The sequence below is a fragment of the Prionailurus viverrinus genome, chromosome A1 (genome assembly GCF_022837055.1).
Source record: "Prionailurus viverrinus isolate Anna chromosome A1, UM_Priviv_1.0, whole genome shotgun sequence".
Taxonomy (NCBI): Eukaryota; Metazoa; Chordata; class Mammalia; order Carnivora; family Felidae; genus Prionailurus; species Prionailurus viverrinus.
Genome location: NC_062561.1, coordinates 103,183,755 through 103,208,570, shown reverse-complemented (window position 1 = coordinate 103,208,570; position 24,816 = coordinate 103,183,755). Strand labels below are relative to the sequence as shown.

The window sequence follows — 24,816 nt, the reverse complement described above, 5'->3', positions numbered from 1 at the left end:
TGGGCTGTTGCTGGGGTGTCGAGGAAAGCCTTTCTTCCTCCTGCTGGGGTGGGGGCAGTAAAGTAGTATTCACCTGCAAGGTCCTGCCTTCCTTTGGGTCTGCAATTGATGACAAGTAATAGGGCACGAGAGCTCCACCTGCCGAATTTCTCGACTTCTTTTAAGAAACGAGATTTCCTTTTATTTTCACAATTTGTTCAGCTGGATTGAGACAAAGTTCCAAGGGGGCATTGGAGCCATACCATGTGGCCGTTAGTAGCTGTTGGGTTGAAATTAAGGACTCTATTGAGAGTCACTAGCCTTTAAAAAGCTAGCAGTCTTGCTTTTCTGGGAGGCGTGGGGGTAGGACGCGGGCCAGCTCCTCAGGGGTGGGCACGGCCGTCTCTTGACCCGTGCACAGTGTTGGACACCCGACCTCTCTGACCGCTCTGATCTTAGCCCCTTGCCCGCATCTAGTGGGGCATGGCCAATCCTCAACACCAAGCCCACCGTCTCTTCCCTGGACTCCTGTTACGGCGTCCTAACTGCCCTCCTTCCTCCAGCTTCCCTTGTCCTCCGTTCTCCCCAGACCAACTTTTGTGCTTTTTACCAGAGGAACAACCCGGCCCTCCCATGCCCCTACTTGAAATCCTTAGCGCTCTCTTCCAGCTTGGCCATAACCCCCCGGTTCTTAGCGATATCCAGGCTCACCATGAGGCCCGCTTTTCCAGCGTTTGATTCTGCTTTGTCTTTCTTACCTCCAGGGCTTCGAGGCCCTTAATCAACGGTGATGTGTAGCATGGACCAGCTCTGCCCTCATCTCCTGTCTCCTCCCCAGGCTGCACTTGGCACTTCCTTAAGACCCATCTTTCACAGCCCGCGCCCCCCCCCCCCCCATGGTGATGCCACCTCTACCCGCGTGCTGCCGGTCTCCCCTGTGGCCTTGGGGCCCCTGGAGGGTTCCTGCAGCATTGCTAGGCACATAGTGGTACCTGGCAAAAATTTGCTGGAGAAAGGAATGACTTTGTCAGAAGGAGGTAGGTTTAAACGGCAGCCTTTATACAGGGGGAGGACATGGGGTCAATATACGGTCCTCCTGTCACATCCCACCTTCGGCTTGTTGGTTTCAGGAGCTTTGCACAAGGACTTGAAATAACAGTCTTAAAAATAGGCCCTCCCCCTTCTGCGTTGGCATTTGCTTACTTTTATCCTGGAGTAGAATGGCCTCAGCATCTTTTTATTAAAAGGTTAGTTTTTAAAAATTCATTGTGAACGTCATACAAGTTCAGGTTAAAATTCACGCAGAAGGCTGGAAAATAAAAAGTGACCCCCCCCCCCCCCCCCACCATTTCACGTTTTTATACGGGTCACATTTTTAGAAGGATGCGTAAGAAACTGTTAGGAGAAAGCCTCTCCCTAGAGAGTGACCTGTTGGCTTCTAGAATCTTTGTTCTCAGGAGGGAAAACAGAATTCTGGTCCTGTGAGCAGCTCTTTCTGTGTGGGGCTTTGTGAGAAGAAACTTTTGAAAGTAGTAGTTAGGGTAGGTACTTAGTAGACGTCAGAGCAGCCCCCCCTGGGATAGCGATGGCCTCTGGTTTGCTTCCTGACCCTGAGAGGTCGAACTTACCGCTTAAGACTTCAGATGAGAAAACATACCCTTGCCTTTCTTGGGAGCCGTAATAAGAATGCATGTGTCACTGAAGTGTCCTTGAGAGTGAGTGTGTAGGTGATCGTAGGAGCTATGGTGATTCTGCCTCTCTCTCTCTCTCTCTCTCTCTCTCTCTCCCTCCCTCCCTCCCTCCCTCCCTCCCTCCCTCCCTCCCTCCCTCCCCAAGCCCTGCATCTCCATGACAAACCATGGAAAGCCTTACCGAGTCATTTATTCTGGTTCACTGTGAAATGAAAATTTCAGAGCTTTCGTGAATTCACTGAAATCGATCAGTTTTTTGGATCAGCATGTGGGAAGTATAGAGGAAAGACAGGTGAGATGGGCACACACTGCCTCTTAGGCATGCGATGGGTTTAAGTGGGCAGAGTTTAGATTTTGCAGGGGGGGAGGGTGAATGACACCAAGGTGGCATCCTGGGCAGGGAGTCTAGGTTGTCCCCTTCTGTGGGTGACCTGCCATGCTTGGGAGAAGCAGATTTTTGGCCCAGGCCATCTTGGTTCCCATACAGCGTGACTCAGGAGCTTCCTTATCATTGAATTTGTTGTGACGAGCATGTATTGCATTTGCAACTCAAATGTCTCAAATTTCAATTGAAGGCACTCTTTGTAGCAGTTGCAAGTGAGATTCCATAATATAAGGTGAAGAAAAGAACCACTCTTGGTTGAGAATAAGAATAAAGTGATTTTTCCAAATAGGCCCTTCTTTCTTTTTATTCCTCCCTTCCTTTTTCCCTTAAAGTCCTGTCTGTGTCCAGTAGGATGAGAGGCCTGTGACTTTTCCCTCATTTCAACCTACTTTCTGAGCCATCAGCCCAGAGCCCGACACGGGGCTCGAACTCGCGGACCGCGAGATCATGACCTGAGCTGAAGTCGGACACTTAACCGACTGAGCCACCCAGGCACCCCGTCAACCTACTTCCAAGAAGAAGTCAGGGTCATACAAAGATGGGCAGTGGAAAGATGGCCAGTGTCTGCTAAGATATTCATTCAGGTGTTTTGAACTTGATGTGTTTAGTACGATAGTTGCACCCATGTTAATCAAGGTCCAGAGTTAGACGTGCAGAGTTTTATCACTGAGCTGCTTTTTTCACTCCTAGGGGATTGGGAACCAGGTTAAATTGATGGAAATGGGATTTGTGTGGAAATGTTCAGGAGAAATGCAGCTTTCTGCAAAGGCCAGGAACTCGTGAAAAGAATTAGTGAAAGAAGAGAGACTTTAAAAAAAAAATTTTTTTTTTTAACGTTTATTTATTTTTGGGACAGAGAGAGACAGAGCATGAACGGGGGAGGGGCAGAGAGAGAGGGAGACACAGAATCGGAAACAGGCTCCAGGCTCTGAGCCATCAGCCCAGAGCCTGACGCGGGGCTCGAACCCACGGACCGCGAGATCGTGACCTGAGCCGAAGTCGGACGCTTAACCGACTGCGGCACCCAGGCGCCCCAGGAAGACAGACTTTTAAGTACCTGTTTGATGGTCTCCTTTCTTGGCGGCTTATTTTTGTGTTTCAAGTAACTTTGGAAATGAGCAGGATGAGAGAAAATCAGAGAACCCTTATGGACAACATTAAAAAAAAACAAAAAAAAAAAAAACAAACGCTGGTCCCTTAGTGTTCCTGTTTGAGCACAGCCAGCTCTCTGAGCAGCTGAAGATGTCAGTGTCACTTTTAAAACAGAAGAGGCATCTGTGGCTCAGCAGTAGGACCCGTTTTGTTTGCAGAGGTCACAGATGAAGCTTAAGGGTATGACAGCTGACGTGGGCTGGTGGGGTCGGCCGACATCCAAGACCGAGCCCTTGTGTCCCCTGCACCTGCCCTTGAAGCCCCTGCTCTGGAGCCTACCCAGTTGAGAACCTTCTGCAGGAGAATTCCATTTGGCTTCAAAACAAAAACAAAAACTTGACCCTGAATCCAGTAGTTGAATTCTACTTCGTGCCTTCTGTTTGGCTTTGAAAACTGTCCCGTCTGGAGAATGAAGTTAAACCTGGTCACTGTTGTTCAAAGTCCTGTCGCTGGCCTTTATGTGTCTGTGCTTTGTGACCTGCACACAGGGACACTTCTGAGGTGACTCACCAGTCCAGTGACCTCCTCCTGGTGCTGCTTGCCATCCCCCAAGCAGCCCCGTAGAGAGACCCTGGGTTGGCATTCTGTGATTTTGGCATGATTGGAAATGGAAGCAGCTGTCCTGGGGCCAGGGCCCTGGTCCAACCCTACCAGGTCCGTAAAAGCCCTTTAGCAGCTTAATCTGTGGCTTTTTATTTAGGGTGGCCTCTGGTCTTCACGAAATGAGAAAGTGAAAATGATGGTGTCATTCCCAGCCATCGTATGTAGTTGGAGCTTTTAGAATTGGTTGATTTAAAAGAACAAAACTAACCCTGAGCTTTGGTTTCCGTGAGGCCTTTGAGGGAGTTTTCCGGAAGGGACTGCAGTATTTGCTTATGAGATGCCCCCAGAGGCACGCTCTGAACTCTGTGCAAAAAAAAAAAAAACAAAACTGATTCAGGTGTGTGAGTTCTAACCTACAGGGAAGGGTCAGAAATGACCCTAGGAGGAAGGTTTCCTTCCATCTTCTCATGTTGTATTTGATATGTAGGAGAGTTTGCTTTTCCTCTTAGACCACTGTGGGTTCAAGTTCTGGCTGGGCCACCAACCCTGAGTGACCTTTTAAAGTTTCTTTTCCCATGGGGCTCCTGGGTGGCTCAGTCGGTTAAGCGTCCGACTTTGGCTCAGGTCATGATCTCGCGGTCCGTGAGTTCGAGCCCCGCGTCGGGCTCTGTGCTGACAGCTCAGAGCCTGGAGCCTGCTTCGGATTCTGTGTCTCCCTCTCTCTCTGTTCCTCCCCTGCTTGCACTCTGTCTCTCTCTCAAAAAGAAATAAAGATTAAAAAAAACCTTTTTTTTTTTTTAAGTTTCTTTTCCCAAATTTCCTTTTCCCCGTATGTAAATACTTGGCCTTTCATATAATCTTGCGAAGATTTAGCGTGAGCACATGGAGTATAATCCCTCCTCTGTAAGAGAGGTGAAAGGGTGTCTCCCTCTGTTGCTAGTATTTTTACAGGAAAGCCCATGGATTTTAAAATTTTGGCCTTGAACCAGTTGTCCATCCTCGGTGTTCACCTCTATAAAATGGGGATGTCGGGACGTAAAGGAGATAGGAAATGTCTGAAGTGTGGTGCACAGTAGACCGTGAACTGGGAACTCACCCGTGTTTTTTGAGAACCAAGCTGTAGAGCGGAAGGTTGCTTTGATCGTGGATCCGAAAGGAAAAGTCTCCACCCCATTTAGGAAAGACACCGTTAGGAGTGCCCGGCATACGTTTGTTCAGGTTTCCGTATCGGAGGTGGAAATTCACACTTGACCGTTCATTTCGGAGAAGAGATCCTTTTTTTTTTTTTTTAAAGCCTCCCTTCTTCGCTAATGAAGCAGCAGCCATGTCCGGCACCAAGGGTAGTTAAAATGCAGAGTGAGAGACGGTGGCAGTGGTCACCCCCAAAGAGCTGTGATTTCCCCTGCATGAAGTGCAGTGTCTGTCTAATGCGTTTTAAATGAAAGAGGTGACTGTGGGCAATCTCGTAAAACAGCCAAATGCCACGATAGGGAGAAAACGTGAGCATTAAGTAATTGTGCCCCAGCACGCCCACAGAATGTAAAAATATTGACCGAGCAAAATAAAACCCCGTTTCCGCCCTGGTTGTTGTTGATCGGAGAATCCCAGGATTGAGGGGTTAAGAGCCAGATGAGCGTGGAGACTTTTGCAAGAGATGGAAGCAACCAGAAGGGCAAGCTCCCCAGTCAGGGTTCACACCTTCCGTTGGGGCTTACCTGTCTCTGCCCCTGGCCCTGGACGCCCCTTCTCCCTCTGCCTGGCTACACCGCATCCCGCTGCAGATCACCCGTCTCTTTGCACCTCTTTGGCTGCAGGAGTGCCGGCCCAGGGTGCCCCCAGCACCCTTCCTCGTTGGCTGTCAGTTTCCTGTATTGGAACCCATCACTGGCTGACACGGTGCTGGAGTGAAGCAAAGCTGTTACTGTGAACACTCCTGCTTTGTAGCCTTCCTTGCTCATCAGCGCTCAAGAAGCCCTTGAAATAAGGTGAACTGGGAAAATATTGCCAGAATCTCTCTGCGGATTTTTTCCCCCCAGCCCTCTGATTACACACGCTAAGTGCCGCTATCTGTGTAAATAACCTTTTCTTCCCCGCCTCTCTGCCTCCCCTCCTCCTCCACTCCCTTGCTCTTCGGCTCTCTCGAGTGATAAATAGCCAGGCTACTGCTCAGCGTGCACCAACACCTGGGAATAATCATGCAAAAATAACAGTGAGAGACTGCCGCGCGTCTGTTCTTGACATTAACTTTCCTCAGTTTGACAGGCTGCCACCACCAGCTGTTAGACTTATGGGTCTCTTTCTCCTCCCCCCCCCCCCCCCCCCCCCACTGGAGATGGCTGTTTTCCTGCTTCTATTTTTTGGGCTCTAATAGGTTACATCAGTGTCCCATCAAGAAGACAGAAAAGAGCTGTGACAAAGGAGCCATTGCTAATGCTGGCCAGTTCTCTATTCTGGTCTTTTCTCCTGTGTGTTAGTATTATTAGACTAATAATTCCCCAGTGACTTTTACCTGGAATATCTGATTAGTACTATTGTAGAGTACCTTCCCCCTGCAAAGCGTATTCATAATTGCCTCCGGTGAGTTGTCTTTGAATGTAGCAAATCCTACATTGATTTCTTTTTTAGTTCAGATCTCAATTATATTTGCAATAATGATGATAATATTGGCCGTGGCAACAGCTCTTATTTATCGAGCGCTGCTCCATACCCAGACCTGGACTAGGGTTGTTGGGGCTCATGTAGTAGTCCCTTTAGGCACGGGTTATTTCCATTTTACAGATGAAGCCACTGAGTCCCAGAGAGATCAGGTGACTTTGCCTAAAGGTTATGTAACGGAAGGAGGTGGGATTCGAGCTCTGAAGACTGATCCCTGCACTGCCTTGCCTTTCACTGCATGCTCTGTTTTGCGCTCAGGTCCTACGGACGGCCCCTTGATTGTGGTTCTGCAATTACAGGGGGAATTTTGCTGTACTTGCGTGAGTATTTGATGATGAGTGCCACAGTCCTGCTGATTAGGCAGTAAGCCCAGGACAGCACGGACCCGTTCGGGTTGCACCTGCTCTCGTCCTGCTAGCAGCCTGCGCGGGGTGCCTGGCACGTAGCGGGTGTGTAGGCGTTATTTATTGGGGGGCTATGTGATCAAGTTGTGACGACTCAGGGACGACTTTTGGGGGAGCAGCAGCCCATGAAAAAGAGGCACGGCTGGAGATGAGTAGGAGATTTTGTAGAGGTCTAGGGCTCATCAAGATCTGCTGTAAAATTGGGGGGCGATTAGGCTGGGCCGACGGCTGCCAGATGCCAACGTATGAAAGAAGCAGTATTTTCCCCCAGGCTGAGCTTCTCAGGGTTAAGCCCTTTTTCTTATACTTTTAACACACTTTAACCGCACTTAACCATGCATTTGGAGGGGATTATAGATTTATGTTAAATATAGTAGGATATAAAAAGGAGCTTTGTAAGGTTGCATGCAGGGTTAGAGAACTGTAATATCAGACCAGGGGCTTTTTTTTTTTTTTTTTTTCCTTTCTCTTTTTCCAAGCCGGCATTTACTGAGCTAAGCGCTTTGCTGAGCCTTCACTTGATGTGAATCATCTCACGGAGTCTTCACTGTGACCCTGTGGGCGTAATTGTTATTCTTACTCCCATTTCTGAGATGCAGACGTTGAGCCTCGGAGTAGCCAGGTTATTTGCTCAGGGGTCCCCCACAGCGAGTAACAGGGAGGTAGGGATTTGAACCTATCGCAACCCGAGGGCCGCCACTACCACGTCCAAGTGTATGCCCCTTGGAGGGGCTTCTCCTAGGGACCATTGCTTCTCTCCGTCTTCACGAGCCTCATTGGTTGAAGAAGGTACGGTTCCGTCTATGGATCAGTGACCTGGAAATCGGCGCAGCGGAGTTGATCTTTGGTAGGAGGTAAAAAACACTACTGAAAATCCTTCCAGATCCTGCTTTACACATGGTGCATGTGGCTTTGTTTTAGATGCTGTAAGATTCACAAGAGAACTGAAACCTTTTGTAGGGGGGCGTCTCTTACTGGGGGCATTCGCTGGCGGAAAGAATTAGCGACTCTGTACACTGTATTATTTAATTTTATTATTATTTTTAAAATATTTATTTATTTTTGAGAGACGGTGAGAGAGAGAGAGAGAGCACAAGCGGGGAGGGGCAGAGAGAGAGAGGGAGACACGGAATCCGAAGCAGGCTCCAGGCTCTGAGCTGTCGGCACAGAGCCTGACGCGGGGTTTGAACCCAGGAACCCCGAGATCGTGACCTGAGCCAAAGTTGGATGCTTAACCGACTGAGCCACCCAGGCGCCCTCAGACACTGAATTATTTCCCTTCCGCCTCTCTCTTGGCTCCTCGTGTGTGTACTTGAACTCCTACTGCTTATAGGATGCTGTTTTATTTTCACTTGGGCTGCCCCCAGAGGTACCTTACTTATTGCCTTTGTGCAAATATGGGCCAAGTTTCTCTCTAGAATGAGGAGGCTGGCTACGTGGTCTTCTAGGGGCAGACATTCTGTGATTGTCTCAGGGGAGGGCTGCAAAGGCAAACTCAGCTGGTCACTGCAAGGCCTAAGCCCTGTCAGTTGATGCCGCGAGGAATCGCTGGCCGAGCCCCGTACATTATCTCGTTATTATTATTATTATTATTTTTTTTTTTTAATTTTTTTTTTCCAACATTTATTTATTTTTGGGACAGAGAGAGACAGAGCATGAACGGGGGAGGGGCAGAGAGAGAGGGAGACACAGAATCGGAAACAGGCTCCAGGCTCCGAGCCGTCAGCCCAGAGCCCCACGCGGGGCTCGAACTCCCGGACCGCGAGATCGTGACCTGGCTGAAGTCGGACGCTCAACCGACTGCGCCACCCAGGCGCCCCTATCTCGTTATTATTTTAAGAGATAGTAGACATTCATGCTTGTCCCTAAGTGTTTGTGTTTGTGAAAATTTGTGATGTTTGAAAAAGTAGCATACCTCCCAGTGTAAAACACCTCTGGGAATGGCTGTGATTCCTTACCCTCCTCTGTGGTTGGTGACCTCTGGGGAGGAGGGGCTTCTAGTGGAAGCCATTAGACCACTGGGGTGTGGTCTTGTATTGGGGGACTGTTTATGATTAAGTTCATGTTTATAGTCAGATTCTCCGAACCTTAGCTTCTCACTGGAAGCCTTGGGGACGGGGTTCCCAGGTCTGCTCGATAAATGCTATCAACTAAGCTTTGTTCACTGCCCTTGGATTGTGTGAATGGAAATAAACACCGTTAAGTTGCTCGTAGGCCCAGGATACCATCGCCTCTCCCCTCAAGTCTTCTCGATTCTTTAGAAATTTGATCTTTGGAGTCACTTACATATCCCAAGGAGTAGGTGCATGTGTGTGTGTATCTGTGTGCAGATATATTCGTAGTTGGAGTTATATTGAAATAGGGATTTAGCCCAGGAATTCTATTGTAATAGGATTTGTTATCAGTAGGCGGCTGGAGGATGCATTTTCCAGTTGTGAGGAAAATGGTCCTTAGTGAGGTTAAGTGACTCTCCAAAGTCACATGCTAATTATCCTCAGAGTTAGAGCCAAAATACTAGCATCCAACATGCCCTGTCCTTAAAAGTTTGTATTGCAGGCTTTGCCTCATTGTATCCTGATCTCCCAAAGGGAATTCATGCTCTCTTAGCTGCCTTCCCTCCTTTCATTTCATCCTATTTTCTTGTTTCTCCGATTGAAACTGTATTTTCTTGGAATTAACGTAGGCTGTCAATCACGTGATCTAAAGAGTATTTTGAGAGTATCGTTCTGTTTTGTCTTTGCAGTTTCTGTGTGTAGCAATCATTAAACCCACTTTACGACTAACTGTACAAATTAAGAATTTGTTGGCAAACATGCACAAAAAAAAAAAAAAAAAAACCCGGTAGCCGGTTTATAATTTTTCTTGGCCTTTTTTTTTCTTTTTAAATTCTGGAAAGTGGTTCTAAATGTTTTAGTTTAATACAGACGACAAGGTAGCAATGGATTTTTTGCATGCCCCCCACCCCCGCATTTCCTCCCTTGGAACCCCTTTCTTCATTTGTCAGCTCAGTGTTAAAATAGGAACTATCAGTGTGAACTTTGATCCACATTAAGCTGCATTTACGCGGAAGCATAAATCACAAGATCTGGGGTTTGGGACCGTTAAATGCTTTTCTTTCTTGGGCTCTGTGATCAAGAATGCAGAACAATAAAAAGCGTGGAGCAAAAGAAGTTTTATGGCAGCTTGGAGAGCAGGAAATTAAGTTTCTTTCGCATGCAGATGGGCGAAGGGCTGTTCTATTGCATCTTGGATCATTCAGGCAAGTGAACGTCACTTGATCATTTTAGCGAAAGGCAAACTGTAGGAATAGTTCCTACAGTCATATGAACAAGGAGCCCACACACATGACTGCTTCAGCTGTTCAACCAGGAGCACGCCTCCTCCTATAACTTGTCTTGGAATGCACTCTGTGTGTATATGTGCATGTGTGTGTTTTAAACAACAAAGACTATGCAATAGCACGTCTAATAGCCAAGCGTTGGTTTCTTACAAAGGTTAATTGGGCATATAGGAACTACAGACCAGGATGGCCTTTTACCAGAAATAGTTTCTGTGTGTGTCCTTTGCACACATAAGATTTGTTAGCTCAGCTGATAAAGCATGCAAGATGGCCTCCCTTATAGGTAGGTGATACCTGTGTGTAACTTGAGGACCCAGGCAAGCGATCTGGAGTCGTGGTGTAGATGGGCTTTGCATTGGGCTCTTCTACATCTGACCACCCGTCAGCAGGGCTAAAACTGTTCTGTACCGGTCATAACTGTAATCGAAATGGGTCTGATGAGAGAGTGGGTTGGTTGGAGATGTGCCTACTTAGTACATGCGTAGCCTTTGGTTTTCGTCACGGCCGGGCTCCTGAATGTTGTATGGTTCAAGATCTCCTTTCCTGCTCGCTAGGATAGGGGTGCAAAGGACATGGCATTGCACCGTATGCTCTTATAATGGCTGTCATGTCTATTTCCTGGGATTTTGAGGGTGGAATCCCGGGACTTGGTCAGACTTATCAGGGACCTTTCCAAGTCGAACCACTGAAGGACATGTGGCATTGGAGAAACTCCCGGTTCTGCTGACGTTGGGCACAGGCCTTTATTTCCCCACGTAGGTGAATTCTGCTAAACTTTGCAGTAGAACACTTAATTAGGAGTCGATGCCTAACACATGCTAATAATACCCAGTTTATGTGTTTGAGTGTGTATAATCAAGTTGATGTATTTTACATATTCAGCAGAGTCAGTTAATGTATTTTCGTAGTGATTTAATTCATTACGGTTTATAAAGTACTTTGAAGACGATTTTAGCCCATCTCCCATGCTGAAGTGCCCAGTGATGCCTCCGTGGCGTTTATTGGAGCTTCTCCTTTGGAAAATACTGTCGTTTTGAACGTGAGATTTCATCACAAGGGGGCAAGAGTCCTAATTTTGCAGAGCAGGGTTCACGCACATCGACTGAGGCTGACGGTTCTCCATCGAATTTAGGACGTTGGGAGCCCTGCCTGTCTGTTCCGGAAGCAGGATCCCCAGGGTTGGCCCTGTCGGGCGTGAAACACCTCAAACGCTCATTTCTCTTCGCCTTTACGCGGTGGCCCCACGAAACCCCCTGAAGCCTGTTCTGCTTGCAAATGGAATTGGGAATGGTGATGTGTTCTAGAAGTGATATAAACAGATTGCATTGTAAGGAGCTCGGAGAATGCAGCACCCTGCAGTAAGCCTGTCTGTCTTTCAGGTTGACCCCCTGTTTACAGTGCCAGCACCACCACCGCCGATTTCCAGCAGCCTCACGCCTCAGATTCTGCCCTCCTACTTTTCCCCATCTTCATCCAATATTGCAGCACCGGTTGAACAGCTTTTGGTTCGGACTCGTTCCGTGGGTGTCAATACATGTGAAGTTGGAGTAGTGACAGAGCCAGAGTGTCTTGGGCCCTGTGAACCTGGGACCAGTGTGAATTTGGAAGGGATCGTGTGGCATGAAACAGAAGAAGGTAAATACACTTTACTTTTATCTATTTCCCCCCTGATGTATTTCGTTATGTCCACCGGTAAGGGGACTTGGTTTGGCGGTGATCGGAGAGGAGAGAAAAGTGGTTTTGATACTGTCTGTGGATTTTTGTTGAAATCAGAACCGTGTTTCTCTTTCCTGTTCACGGCGGCTTTGACGTTCAGGATGGATGAGGTGGCCCTAAAAGTGGCCTGCGTTTCAAGTGCCAGTACGGAAAGACAGGGAAGCAGGGGTGAGGGTTACCCTTTCCCCTGAGGGGGATCATGGGAATGGGGAAGGCGGATTGATCTCAAGTTCACTTTCTTCTCGGTGTGCCAGCCGATCTCTCGGTCTTGATGTGGTTGTTCTTGGGTTGTTGAGGTTTAAATTGACCTGCTGATTTGGGTTCTTGGGTTTAGCCAAGGGCCATGGCCATGATATGGCTGTGGCTGCTTGGTGCTCGGGGCTAACGAACCCAAGGTCAGAGGCTTCAGCCCGAGGTGAACCAGTCATTTCTCTTCTTTGACTGGGGACATAGCACCTTCCCTGCCCCTAAGCTCAGCAGGCCATCTGGCAAGTATAATCCAATAGTCACAAGAGAATTGGATTAGGATTAGTCTGTCATTGCTGTTAGAAACATACATGTGGCGTATACCATACCTACCGTGGACCCAGACTCTGGTTGGCCACATGTCGTAGCACACGATCATCAGGTACGGTGTGTTTCAGATGGCCCGTGTCATTGATAGTAGAGGCCAACAGGTCATTAAAAACTAAATACCAAAGGGGCGCCTGGGTGGCGCAGTCGGTTAAGCGTCCGACTTCAGCCAGGTCACGATCTCGCGGTCCGTGAGTTCGAGCCCCGCGTCGGGCTCTGGGCTGACGGCTCAGAGCCTGGAGCCTGTTTCCGATTCTGTGTCTCCCTCTCTCTCTGCCCCTCCCCCGTTCATGCTCTGTCTCTCTCTGTCCCAAAAATAAATAAACGTTGGAAAAAAAAAAAAGTTACTCTAAAAACTAAATACCAAGGAGAGAGCCTCGTTGCTCCATTGGGGAATGAGAGTAGAAAAGGTGAGGAAGGTATGTGCCCTAGGTGAACAAAGGAGAGTGAAGAACACAGGGGAAACCTTTTCTTTGCCTCAAAGCTAGATTGGTCAAGGAGAAGGGAGATGATCGGTGTCAGTATCGTGGACAGATGGGACAAGGAGTAAGGGCAAAGACGCGGGTAACCAGAAAGGTCTGAGACCCAGAGTCACTGTTCAGGGCCCTCTGTATCAAGGGGGGAAAAATTGAGGGCTCAAACTCCCAGGGGAGAAAGGAAAACTATATGCCAAGGAGACTGCCTGGATGGGAAGGGGGAATAATTGGAGATCATTGCTGGGGAGGAAGTAGTTGAGAGAAAAGAACTGAGAATAGGACCACACGAGGGAACGAAAGCAGAGAACAACAACGAAGAATGAATATCCGGTGACAGGTGTTGAGTGTAATTGTCAGAAGGCGGAAAAGAGCGCGCACCGTTTCAAGGAAGAAAAGCAAAAATTGTAGAAAAATCTTCGAGGTCCTGAAAGGAGTATTTTGTAATCGGGTACACAATTCCGTAGACAGCGGCAGTAAGGAAAAATCCTTATTTAAGAAGGAACCAGAGAAGGTGAATGAAAGCGGCAGATACGAAGGGCTCTCTCTCTTTCTTTCAACCGAAAGTGCTAGTTAAAATTTACTTTTAGCTTTAGAAACGCTTGGTGTTTTGGGGCCCCATCCTGTTTGTACTTTTAACGGGGAAGCCTTGGCCCCCTGTAACCAGATTAGGAGGAGCTGGAATGAAAATTTTCCTCTCTTGCTTACCTGTTGAAACCCCCTCTCTGGGCAAGGGCTTCTGTGTGGGGAGCAACTCCTCTCCTCTTGCCTCTCTTTGCATTGCACACCCTCTGTCTTCTCGGGTTTTCCTTAGGAAAGTGGTGGCTAAGGGCGTCCGACTGGTATGTCGGTGAGAAAAGTACAGAGAAGGAAGCGACACACGAATCTAATGTTGTAGTTAAATTATGAGTCCGGGTACCGAGGATTCAGGAACAGAAAAAGATTTGGAAAGGCTAAGGGTTAATTTCCATAAACTTGCAAGAAAGATTTTTCTTGGACTTGAATCGCTCGCTCATTTGGGTGAGGTGCCACCTCCCATTTATTTCTCAGCTACGACTTAGCGCCCGTTGGCTTATTGCTGGTCATGATTTTATTTATTCCTGTGTGCGACAGGACCGACTTCCTGCAGTGTGACCTCACTGGGCGGTGCATGTTGTAAAATTAGCCACAAACTTTGTGGCATGCCTATAAGTCTCGGGTTATTTTTCCCGTGGCTTGGAAGTCTGCTTGGTTTTGACTTGAACCTTAGCTTCTAAGAAGAGATGAGGTTACTGAGAAAAAAGCCAATTGTATTCAAAAAACTGTAGTAACTCTGGGCAAACGGTCAAAGAGCTTTGTGGTGTTTCATTATTACGATTATTATTTTTTATGAGTTTTATTTGGTGGTGATGCAGGTACAGCCTCCCCAGTTGTGCTCTGTTCTCTGAGAAATCTGTCTCCTGAGTCTGTGCACCTGCTTCTGTGTGCTGTGACCCATCCATCCCCAAGGTTGTCTTCCGTCCCCGTGGGGCACGCTGGCAGCTTTAGGTGCTTTTTGGACACGGGAATGGAACCTTCTGCAGCCCCAGCCTTCTTGTTACTCCCTCACATTTTCCAGGGTTTGGAATGTGTGGATGTTGATGGTGGTGACAAGAAGGAGCTGGAGCAGTGAACAGAGTTATTCGTGCTGAATAAACTAAACTTCAGACCTCCGACAGAATTTAAGAACTCTCCTTATTTAAAAAACAAAACCAACCCAAAAAAAAAAACCCTCCTTAGCCTGGACGGTAAGATATGTGTTTAATGTGTAACCATTTTCAAGAGAGTTCCATTTGCCTTTTTTTTTTTTTTTTCTTCTTCTTCTCCTCAGTACGGCCTCTTTAAACCTCTTGGACCAATTTAAAAATGAAACCCACTCGACCATTAATTTTTCCCTTTGGGGAAAAACAAAGAGAGAAACAGAACAAACACATTTGGAGCCGGTTATTGGGCAGAGTTAAAAGAGAATGGGTTTGGGAAGAAGGAGAGGGGAAAGGAAGCCACATTAGTTTTCTAGAATGGGGGTTTCATTAACAAAAGGCAAACTGAGCACTTAGGAACTAACAGGCAGGAAACTGTCAGTTGCCTGGGACTCACGTCCTGTAGATTGAGCTGAAAAAAATTTCTTCCCTTGTAGTTTCCTTTTGAGGTTATTGTGTACCTGGTGGTGTTTTTAACAAGCCTAATGTGTTAGGTGCATTCATAGGTGTGTGTATGCGTGTGTGTGTGTGTGTGTGTGTGTGTGTGTGTGTGTGCGCGCGCGCATCTATATTGAAGATCCTAGAAGCGTTAAGAGCTCGTGTCTGCAGTCTTTGGGGGAACATTGAGTGTTCTTACGATTTTTTTCTTGTTTTGGGGAAGGTAGTGGGGAACAGCAAGACTGAACTATGAAATCCCCACTAAATATTAATTATTTCTTGTGCTGGGAATCTCTCATTTCTGGAGGGTTCTTTGAGTCACAGACTTTCCCCTTAGTGTTACCGCCAGTACGTGGAGTCCTGGTTGCCTGAGAACCAAATTGTCCTCCGGAGTACCATGTTACGAGAGAAGTTCCCTCTGGAAATAATTAGTGGGTTTCAGAGCGTGCTTAATAGGAGAGAAAAACTATTACTGCATTTGGATGTTTAGTTATTTTACTCTGCTCTTGCTTCTTTAAGGTGAGCACATAGGAGCAATGAGGTATTGTACAAAATTACTCTCAGATGTTGGAAAGAATTTCCTTAGCGTTTCACTCCTGACATTTGGGACGCACATGCCTGTGTATAGTTATTTGTTTGGAAATTTGCTCTTCTGGGGGGTGGGGGTGGGCGTGGGGGACATAAAACCAGAAAAAATGTGGAGTGTAAATACCTACCTGTTGAGCTTGGCTCTTTAGCTCTTAAGAACGCATTTTCCTTTGGAATTTTATTAAATCGTCTTTCTTATTGGACTTTTTCTCCCTCCCTGTTTTTTTTTTTTTTTTTTTTTTTGGCCCTATCTGAGAACATACTTGGTTCAGCTACACAGCTGTGTTTCCTGGTTACAACTGTCATTTACTGTGGCCTTTAAAGCATCTAGAGGTAGAGGCCTGGGGTTCTCAACCCTGTGCCTTTGAACCAGCCGGAGAGCTATTCACACACGCCCGGGCACCACTTCTAGGCTTGGTCTGGGATGGCGCTTTGCTCTGGTTTGCTGACCTGGCCTTGGTGGGGTTTTTTGTCTGATTATTTTTTTCCAGTACTCCCCAGGGGATTCTAATGTGCAAACAGGATGGAGAACCACTCTCTCGGGGGAAAGAGGGGATGTCCTCACCCTTTGCAAGCTGCTTGACCTTTTCCCTTTAAGGAAGTCACTGTGTTATTGCCTCATTTTCTCAGGGATGAAGTGGAGAGGCGCCCTCGCCCTGTTTACCTTGCAGGGTAGATAATGTCTGTCCAGATGCTGTAGTGTGGCTGGTGAACTTCACCATTTCACCCCTGTGCTAATGACAAAGGGGGTCCGGTGTTTGATCCCGAACCTGGCCTTCACAGAGGTTTTGGGGTGTAATGAACATCCGATTGGTACCACTCTTCCTGATTTATTAATATGGTGGTGTGGACCTTCCTACGTGGTTCTTCACTGAGCCAGAAATGGTGCCTTCGTTTCTGTGTGGTTTCTGCTGAATCATTTTTGAAATAGTTCAGAAACCCAGAGTATTAAAGAAAAGTTAATAATAAAGCAGCAAATAAAAGACTGGACTCCCAGCATCACTGGGAGCTTTCAGAGGGGACAGTGAAAACGCGCAACTGGCAGCTTATTAAAGTGAGTAAGTGTGTTTTTTTAAGAGAAGACTTATTAGCATCTGGTGTAAAAGGAAGAATGGTTCTTTGAGTTTCTCCATCTGATGTTCTGTGTGTTTTCCAAGAACAGCAGTCTTGGGAATTAATGTTTTAAATTTTTTTTTTTTTTGATGTTTATGTATTTTTGAGAGAGAGACGGAGTGTGAGTGGGGGAGGAGCAGAGAGAGAGGGAGACACAGAATCTGAAGCAGGCTCCGGGCTGTGAGCTGTCGGCACAGAGCCCAACGCGGGGCTTGAACTCATGAACCATGAGATCATGACCTGAACTGAAGTCGGACGCTTACCGACTGAGCCACCCAGGCGCCCCAAGAATAAATGTTTTTTTTTTTTTAAATTTCTTTTTTTTTTTCAACGTTTATTTATTTTTGGGACAGAGAGAGACAGAGCATGAACGGGGGAGGGGCGGAGAGAGAGGGAGACCAGAATCCGAAACAGGCTCCAGGCTCCGAGCCGTCAGCCCAGAGCCCGACGCGGGGCTCGAACCCACGGACCGCGAGACCTGGCTGAAGTCGGACGCTTAACCGACTGTGCCACCCAGGCGCCCCAGAATGAATGTTTTAAAGGTGACCGGTTGGGGAAGTCACTGTCTTCAAACCACCAGAGATGCTCTTCAGTTCTTCTGCTTCTCCCGCATCTCCAGAGTCACAAAGAGGATAGTGTTTACATGGGAAGCAGAGGGGTTTCAAGTTAAGTCCTTAAAAGGCAAACGATCCTGTATAAATTGACGACAGATCTGACGTACGGTGTTGTTACTCCTATTCTGCGGAATTGACTGCCCAAACTTGTTCCTGGAACTGGGACTTCCTTTTTCAATTTTGATTGGAGAAGAGATTAAATACGAATCCCGGCCCACTTTGTGTTTTCGTATCGGAGCACGGGGTTGGTGCGTTAACTTTTTTTCCACCAAGTGAAATGTTATTACTTACGGAGGTATTTCCCAGTGATTTTATAAATTCAGCTTTGACTCACAAGGCGAGTCAGATGCCCGCTTTCGCTTCTCATTTCATTACCTGCCACGCCAGGGAGGATTAAGAGCTATGCAGCCGAGGGGAACGTGAAGATGGCTCACGGACGCCCCTCTCCTCTATCAGTGATGTGCTAAGTGGAGGTAAACCAGCCTGTGGTCTGTGAGTTTCGCAGGTGGGCCCAGCCCGTTAGTCACTGAGCTAGTGGAAGAAAAGCGTCCGGCCTTGCTGTTCAACGTGAACTCAACAGAGGGTTGGAGGGCTGGAGGAACCACTAGTCAGTGCCGCTCTGTGTATTGGCCAACATTTTATCCTCGCCCCGCTGGGCACGCTTGCCGTGCTGGTTGCCAACGAAAAGCGGACGTTCGTCACCCTTGGTGGCGAGCAGCTCCAGGATGGGCCTCCAGAGTGCCCAAGTCCCACCTGTTTTCACAGGCGAAAGGCAACCCAGCTGGCAAACCCTCTCCGTATGTTTGCTGGACCGCACACCATCTTGGGTATGTGATCATTCTGTGTTCGGTGGCGAAAAACTTTTTTTCTAATAAAAACGAGCTTGGTCTAAGGATGTCGATTAGAAACAGTTACAACGCACATCGAAGCTGCTTGGTTTTTTTTAACATCACAGAAACTCGCGTTGCCAGTTTCACCAAAAAATCAGAAATCAAACATGGGGGCCAGGTGCTTGCCCTGTGCACTCTGTCAAGATTTATGAATGAAGGGGAGTATAAGGAAGGGACCAAGGGAGGGCTTGCCTGGGCCGTCTTCCTGGGCTTTCCTTTCCTCTGGACCTACCTGTTTTATGCTTTCCTGATGAGGTAACGGGGCAACCATCTGATAGGATGAGTGATGGCACGTTTTGCTGGAAAGCAACACCACAGTCACATCACCGCTGGTCAGCGTGAAAAATAAGCTGCTGTTAGGATTCAGCTTCATGTTTTCAGACCAAACATTGGTTCTTTTTGTGTCACTTGTGTGTATATTTTGGTGTTGACGTTACGTGTTAAGTAGTGAAGCAGTCAGTTGTTTTTTTTTTTAATTTTTTTTTCAACGTTTATTTATTTTGGAGACAGAGCATGAACGGGGGGAGGGGCAGAGAGAGAGGGAGACACAGAATCGGAAGCAGGCTCCAGGCTCCGAGCCAGTCAGCCCAGAGCCCGACGCGGGGCTCGAACTCCCGGACCGCGAGATCGTGACCTGAGCTGAAGTCGGACGCTTAACCGACTGCGCCACCCAGGCGCCCCAAGCAGTCAGTTTTAAACTCCCCGTGTAAAGGCCTTTTGTTAACCTTTGGTTGGTTGATACGGTAGCGAAACGTGTAGATGTGAATACAGAATGTAAGACATGTAAAATGGAACTGCCCTTAGGACTTGAGTATCATAGTAAAAGATTTAAGAAGCTGTGTTCTAAGATTCGCGTGTATAGTGTTGTCCTCCTTTGGTTTGCTTTTCCCTATAAAGAAGTTGGTAAGAAAATCTTGAGTCTTAATACTACAGTGACTTTGAACTGAAGACATATTTTCTTTTTCTATTTCTTTTTCTTTTTTTTTTTTTTTTGAGAGAGAGGGAGCGCACGGGGGAGGGGGGCAGAGGGAGAGGGAGAGAGAGAATCTTAAGCAAGCTCCATCCGGATCTCCAGACCACGAGATCACGACCTGAGCCGAAATCAAGAGTCGGATGCTTAACCGACTGAGCCGCCCAGGCGCCCCTGAAGGCCTGTTTGTTTTCTAATCACAAAAATGAAGATACTCTCATTGGTTACAGAGAATCGTTTTTTGGCCCCCCTGGGAATGTTGATGGCGAGTATTTCATTAACTTTTTACATACAGTGTTTATAGCAACTTGATTGAGATCTAACTCACACAGCATACAATCCATCCATTTAAAGTGGATAATTCAACGGGTTTATTTATTTATTTATTTATTTATTTTGAATGTATTAAGGAGTCCCGCAACCATCACCACAGTTAATTTTCGAACAATTTCATTACCTCAAGGAATCCGTGTATCCCACCAGCAGTCACTCCCGCTTACCCCAGCCCCCATTTCATTGGCATCGTGGTCTTTGACTCTTCGTTGCTTTAATGTGTATTTTATGGATGAGAGAAAGGATTGATTTGTTGAGTGTTTGTACCAGGCATTGTGCTAGACATGCCTCCCAGATAATAATTCCCTTTAATCCTTAGAACAGAATGCAAAGTACACTGTTATCATCTGTATGTTTATGAAGGAGACTTAGAAAGGGATTTCTCTGTGCAAGGCAGCAAGACTTGGAGACCCCTTGCTCTCTTTTTTTTTTTTAATGTTTATTTTTGAGAGGGAGGGAGAAAGAGAGAGAGACAGAGAGACAGAGAGACAGAGAGAGAGGGAGACACAGACTCCGAAGCAGGCTCCAGGCTCTGAGCTGTCAGCACAGAGCCCGACGCGGGGCTCGAACTCACAGACCGGACCGCGAGATCATGACCTGAGCCGAAGTTGGACACTTAACTCATTGAACCACCCAGGTGCCCTGGAGACCCCTTACTCTTCACAGCTACTCCTGCCTAGGTGTCCGGGATTTCCCCTGCACAAAAGTGCCCGTGTATTTCACGCAGCACTCTTTGGAAAGAGGGCGTAAGATGTGATGTAGTCACTGGCGTCTTTGTTTTTAAGCACAGAACGATAGGAAATTCTTGATAAGGGTAGCGCCTGATTTTGGCAGGAGTCACTGAATCAGCTTCAGCTAGGTTGATGTATACAAACCATCCCTTTCTGCCCCACTAAGCTGGAAGCTTCTTTAGTCCACAGATCCCATCTGTTTTGTTCACTGTTGGATCCCCAGCGCCTGGCACAGAGTAAGTGTGCCATACATATTTGTTGAATGTTGAATAAATTTACGGAACAAAGTGGTATGGTCTTGATACCTGTGTAGTGTAGCTTTCTAGTCAAGAATATGTTACTTTTAAATTAAGTTTGCCCTAGACAATCTGGAAAGTATAGCTCTGCAAATCTACTTTGTCACTGATTTTTTTTGGGGGGGGGGGCGGGGAGGAAGCCATTATAAAATGTGATTACATTGTATTGTAATTCACCTTCCCATCTTGCTCTTCCTAGACCCATCTCCAAAAAAAGGGGCAACAAAATAATTCGGTTTGCTTTCTCCCCTCAGTCATTCATACCCTCGGTAGGGTTTTAATTTTCTGGTGATAAAAGGAATACCTTGTCGTTTTAGGACACCCGCAGAGGGGAAACACCCAAAAGGTAGAGGAAAAACCAAATCACCTTTAATCTCACTTTTCAGGCAACCACTTTAATTTGTGCGCGCAAGTGGGGGAGGGGCAGAGAGAGAGGGAGAGAGAATCCTGAGCAGGCTCCAGACCGTCAGCGCAGAGCCCGACGTGACGCTGCAACTCAGGAGCCAGGAGATCATGACCCGAGCTGAAATCAAGAATCAAATGCTCAACTGACTGAGCCATCCAGGCGCCCCTCCTTAGCTTTTTAAATATGCGTTAAAAAAAAAAAATGTATTTGAGATCATCTGGTAAATAATGCTTTTGAATATTGCTTTCTCTTTTAATCTTAACATTAAACCATAAGCATTTCTGGGGCGCCTGGGTGGCGCAGTCGGTTAAGCGTCCGACTTCAGCCAGGTCACGATCTCGCGGTCCGTGAGTTCGAGCCCCGCGTCGGGCTCTGGGCTGATGGCTCAGAGCCTGGAGCCTGTTTCCGATTCTGTGTCTCCCTCTCTCTCTGCCCCTCCCTCGTTCATGCTCTGTCTCTCTCTGTCCCAAAAAAGAAATAAACGTTGAAAAAAAAAATTTTTTTTAAACCATAAGCATTTCTGATGTTATGAAACCGGTTTCTAAGACGTTCTTTTTGTTGATATAAAACATTTTATGGCACGGACACACAAAATTTAATGCAAATTCCTCTAAGGATGGATATTTACATTGCCTTCAGCCTCTGAGATAAGTATCACCCTGCATGGTATATGTTTGTGTGTGAAGTATTTGTATCGTTTTATGACTTCGCGGTTACTATCGTAGGGTCAGCGTCTCGGAAACAATCGCTGAGTCAAAGGACGCAAACACTTGTAATAGGCGTTACTAAATACTTTGTGCGTAACCGCTTTCCCAAAATGTTGTACCTGTGTATCTGGCCCTGGTTGCGAATGCCCTTCTCATTTAACCTTCCTGACTTTGGGCTCACTGACACGTGGTCATGACAACAGGGATGAGGTTGTAAGTCAGATGCATAGTCTTGGGTTCTGCTCCTTCAGAAGAAGGATGGGCGAAGGACAGAACCTTTACGGAAATCCTTTGCACCTTGTGATTTGTTGATAATCTGTAATTTGTCACTTGACATACTCAGGCTTTGTGCAGGTTCTGCCCTAGCACACCCCAGCCTCGCCTTGCCCCCCCCCCCCCCCCCGCTTTCAACATTTATTTTCTATTTCCTTTATTTAAAACTTTTTTTTTTTTTTAACATTTATTTATTTTTGAGACAGACAGAGAGAGAGCATGAACAGGGGAGGGTCAGAGAAAGAGGGAGACACAGAATCTGAAACAGGCTCCAGGCTCTGAGCTGTCAGCACAGAGCCCGATGTGGGGCTCGAACCCACAGACCGCGAGATCATGACCTGAGCCGAAGTCGGACGCTTAACCAAATGAGCCACCCAGGCACCCCTATTTTCTTTTTCCTTTAGCCTCTTCCTTTGGCTGCTTCCATGTATAGCTGCAGTGAGAGGAACTGTCCAGGTAGTTTTTAAAAGTAATATCTACGAGGGGGGCCTGGGTGGCTCAGTCGGTTGAGCGTCCGGCTCTTGATCTTGGCCCAGGTCATGATCTCTTAGTTCATGAGTTTGAGCCGGGCTCTGTGCTGACAGTGGGGAGCCTGTTCGGGATCCCCTCTCTCCCGCTGTCTCTGGCTCTCACCTGCTCTCTCTCTGTCTCTCAAAAACAAACAAACAAAACTTAAGAAAAGTAATATCTACTAACATGTTCTCACCTGTACCCTCCTTCACCCCTTCTGTGCTCAGATAAGATTGGCTGATATTTTTCTGGCCAAAGGAGAGTAGACTACAATCCAGGGGAAGGCCTGTCCGAAGTTGCGGAAAGCCGTTCTCACCCAAGAAGCTTGCAGAATTAGGCTCGTGGGCACAACTGCAGAGTCTCTAGCAAAGTCCGATATAACAGTCAGAAGACCCAAGACAGGTCTGATAAAAGGTGATGTGCGTTAGGCAAGACCCATGCCGCCCATTTGATAATCGCTTGTAACTGCGTAGTAAGTGGAACAGGTATAAATATGCCACACCCATGTATGTGGCATTCATTCCAAGTGAAGCCTTCTGACTCAAATACGTATCCGAAACACTTGCGCGGTGTTTTCGCTCCCTGGGTGTTAGAAATGCGGCCCTTTCCTTTACGTGACGCGTGGCACACTTGGCCACGTTCAGTCGGAACAACTGAATGCTTTTGCCTGGAGAACTTCACCGTGCTCTGCCAACACCATCTAATTAACTAGCATTTTCTCCCCTCATGAGCTCTTTTACTCTTGCGGGGAAACTGAGGCACCGGCGCTCTGAGTCTCATGGTTCTGTGTCCTTCCTGGATGTCTAGTTTGTACCTGATGCGATCAGCCTTTCCTCGCGTTTGAATCTGTGCGCGCGTGCGTGCGCGTATGAATGTGTGAATGCAACCAATTACTTTAAAAATGGGCTACGAGGCAAATAAACATTTGCTTGTCAGTTGGAGGTTTTGACTCCAATGTGGGAACTTAATTCGGCGTATAGAGTGAGATGTGTTTTTTTTTTTTTAATTTAATAGTCACCAAATATTTTTGCAGAAATACCCAAAATGTTGTTTTTTGACTACGCGTTTCATAACAAGAGGAAAAATGGCCAACCGCTTTCCGTACATCAGAGGCAGTGGCACGCATTCTCTGGCTCGGCGGGCAGCCTGTGTCCCGCCAGCTCCTCGGGGACTCACTTGTACATCTGGACAGTTTGTATGTTGTCATGTATATGTCTTCCCGATAGCCACGTTGACAGACAACTTTTGAAGTAGGTCGAGTCGCAAGAGCTGACTGAGAACATTTAATGTGTCTTATTTCGCTTGAGTGGCACCACAAAGCCTGCTCTCCACCGCCTTCCTCGGCTTCTCCAGAATACCTCGCAGCTTTTGCACATTTGAAGAGCCAGCCGGTCCCAGGCGGGACTCACGGAGAGGGGATTCTTCTAGCACCTCGAGCGTCCACCTATTGTTTCTTACCCAGACAAACGTACCAGGGGCAGGGGTGAATACTGGAAGCACAGAAGAACCATCGTTGGGGTTGGAAGCCTTGGTTTCGCACTCTGAGCCTGGAACCGAGCTGGCGGCAGGAAGCGAGCGATGAGAGGTGTTTTGAGCTCCACGGGTCTTTGAATACCCAAGGGCGGGCAAGTGAGGAGGCCATAGACTGGAACGATGACGGTCTTCTTCTTCTTCTTCTTTTTTTTTTTTTTTTATTTAAAAATTTTTTTAATGTTTATTTTTGAGAGACAGAGACAGAGCACCATCAGGGGAGGGGCAGAGACAGAGGGAGACAGAGAATCCAAAGCAGGTTCTGCGCTCCAAGCCGTCAGCACAGAACCGTACGCGGGGCTCGAACTCACGAACCGCGAGATCATGACCTGAGCTGAAGTCGGATGCTCAACGGACCGAGCCGCCCCGGCGCCCTGATGCCAGCCTTCTTTATATGGAGCCTGTCTCTTCCATGATGCCTCTGTTTGGGAAAGGTGACCACAAAAGCGGTATCCTGTTCCCCGGGAGTTCTAAAAAAGTGGCAGGTTCTACTGGGACAGATGACCCCAGTAGGATTAGGGGAACGGAGGGTCAGCTTGCACAGAAGCAGAATGCAGTGAGGGACTTAGGCTTATGTTGACTACACATTAAGTCTGGAGTGATTCAGGCGGAGAGCATTAACCACAAAATCCTCAGGCAGTTACTAGAGAATCCAAAGTAGACTGCCTCTAGGACGTCTCCCTTCATATCTGACTTCTGAATTAAATATCGTCTTGAAATAGACACCGTCCGCCCCACCAGTCCTCCTGAGCTTGAAATTCCTTGCGGTAGCACATTTCCAAGTATGG

At 47.3% G+C, this 24,816-nt stretch overlaps 1 protein-coding gene across 4 annotated transcripts in view; it reads left to right on the top strand.

Annotated features, from left to right (window-relative positions):
• Positions 1 to 24,816, top strand: part of ZNF608 (zinc finger protein 608) — a 120,615-nt gene that overhangs the window by 45,771 nt on the left and 50,028 nt on the right. For all 4 annotated transcript variants that reach the window (XM_047871012.1, XM_047870994.1, XM_047870986.1 and 1 more), the window contains one exon: positions 11,529 to 11,784. In XM_047871012.1, coding sequence (XP_047726968.1) covers positions 11,529 to 11,784 — 256 coding nt within the window. The remainder of the gene's footprint in view (positions 1 to 11,528; positions 11,785 to 24,816) is intronic.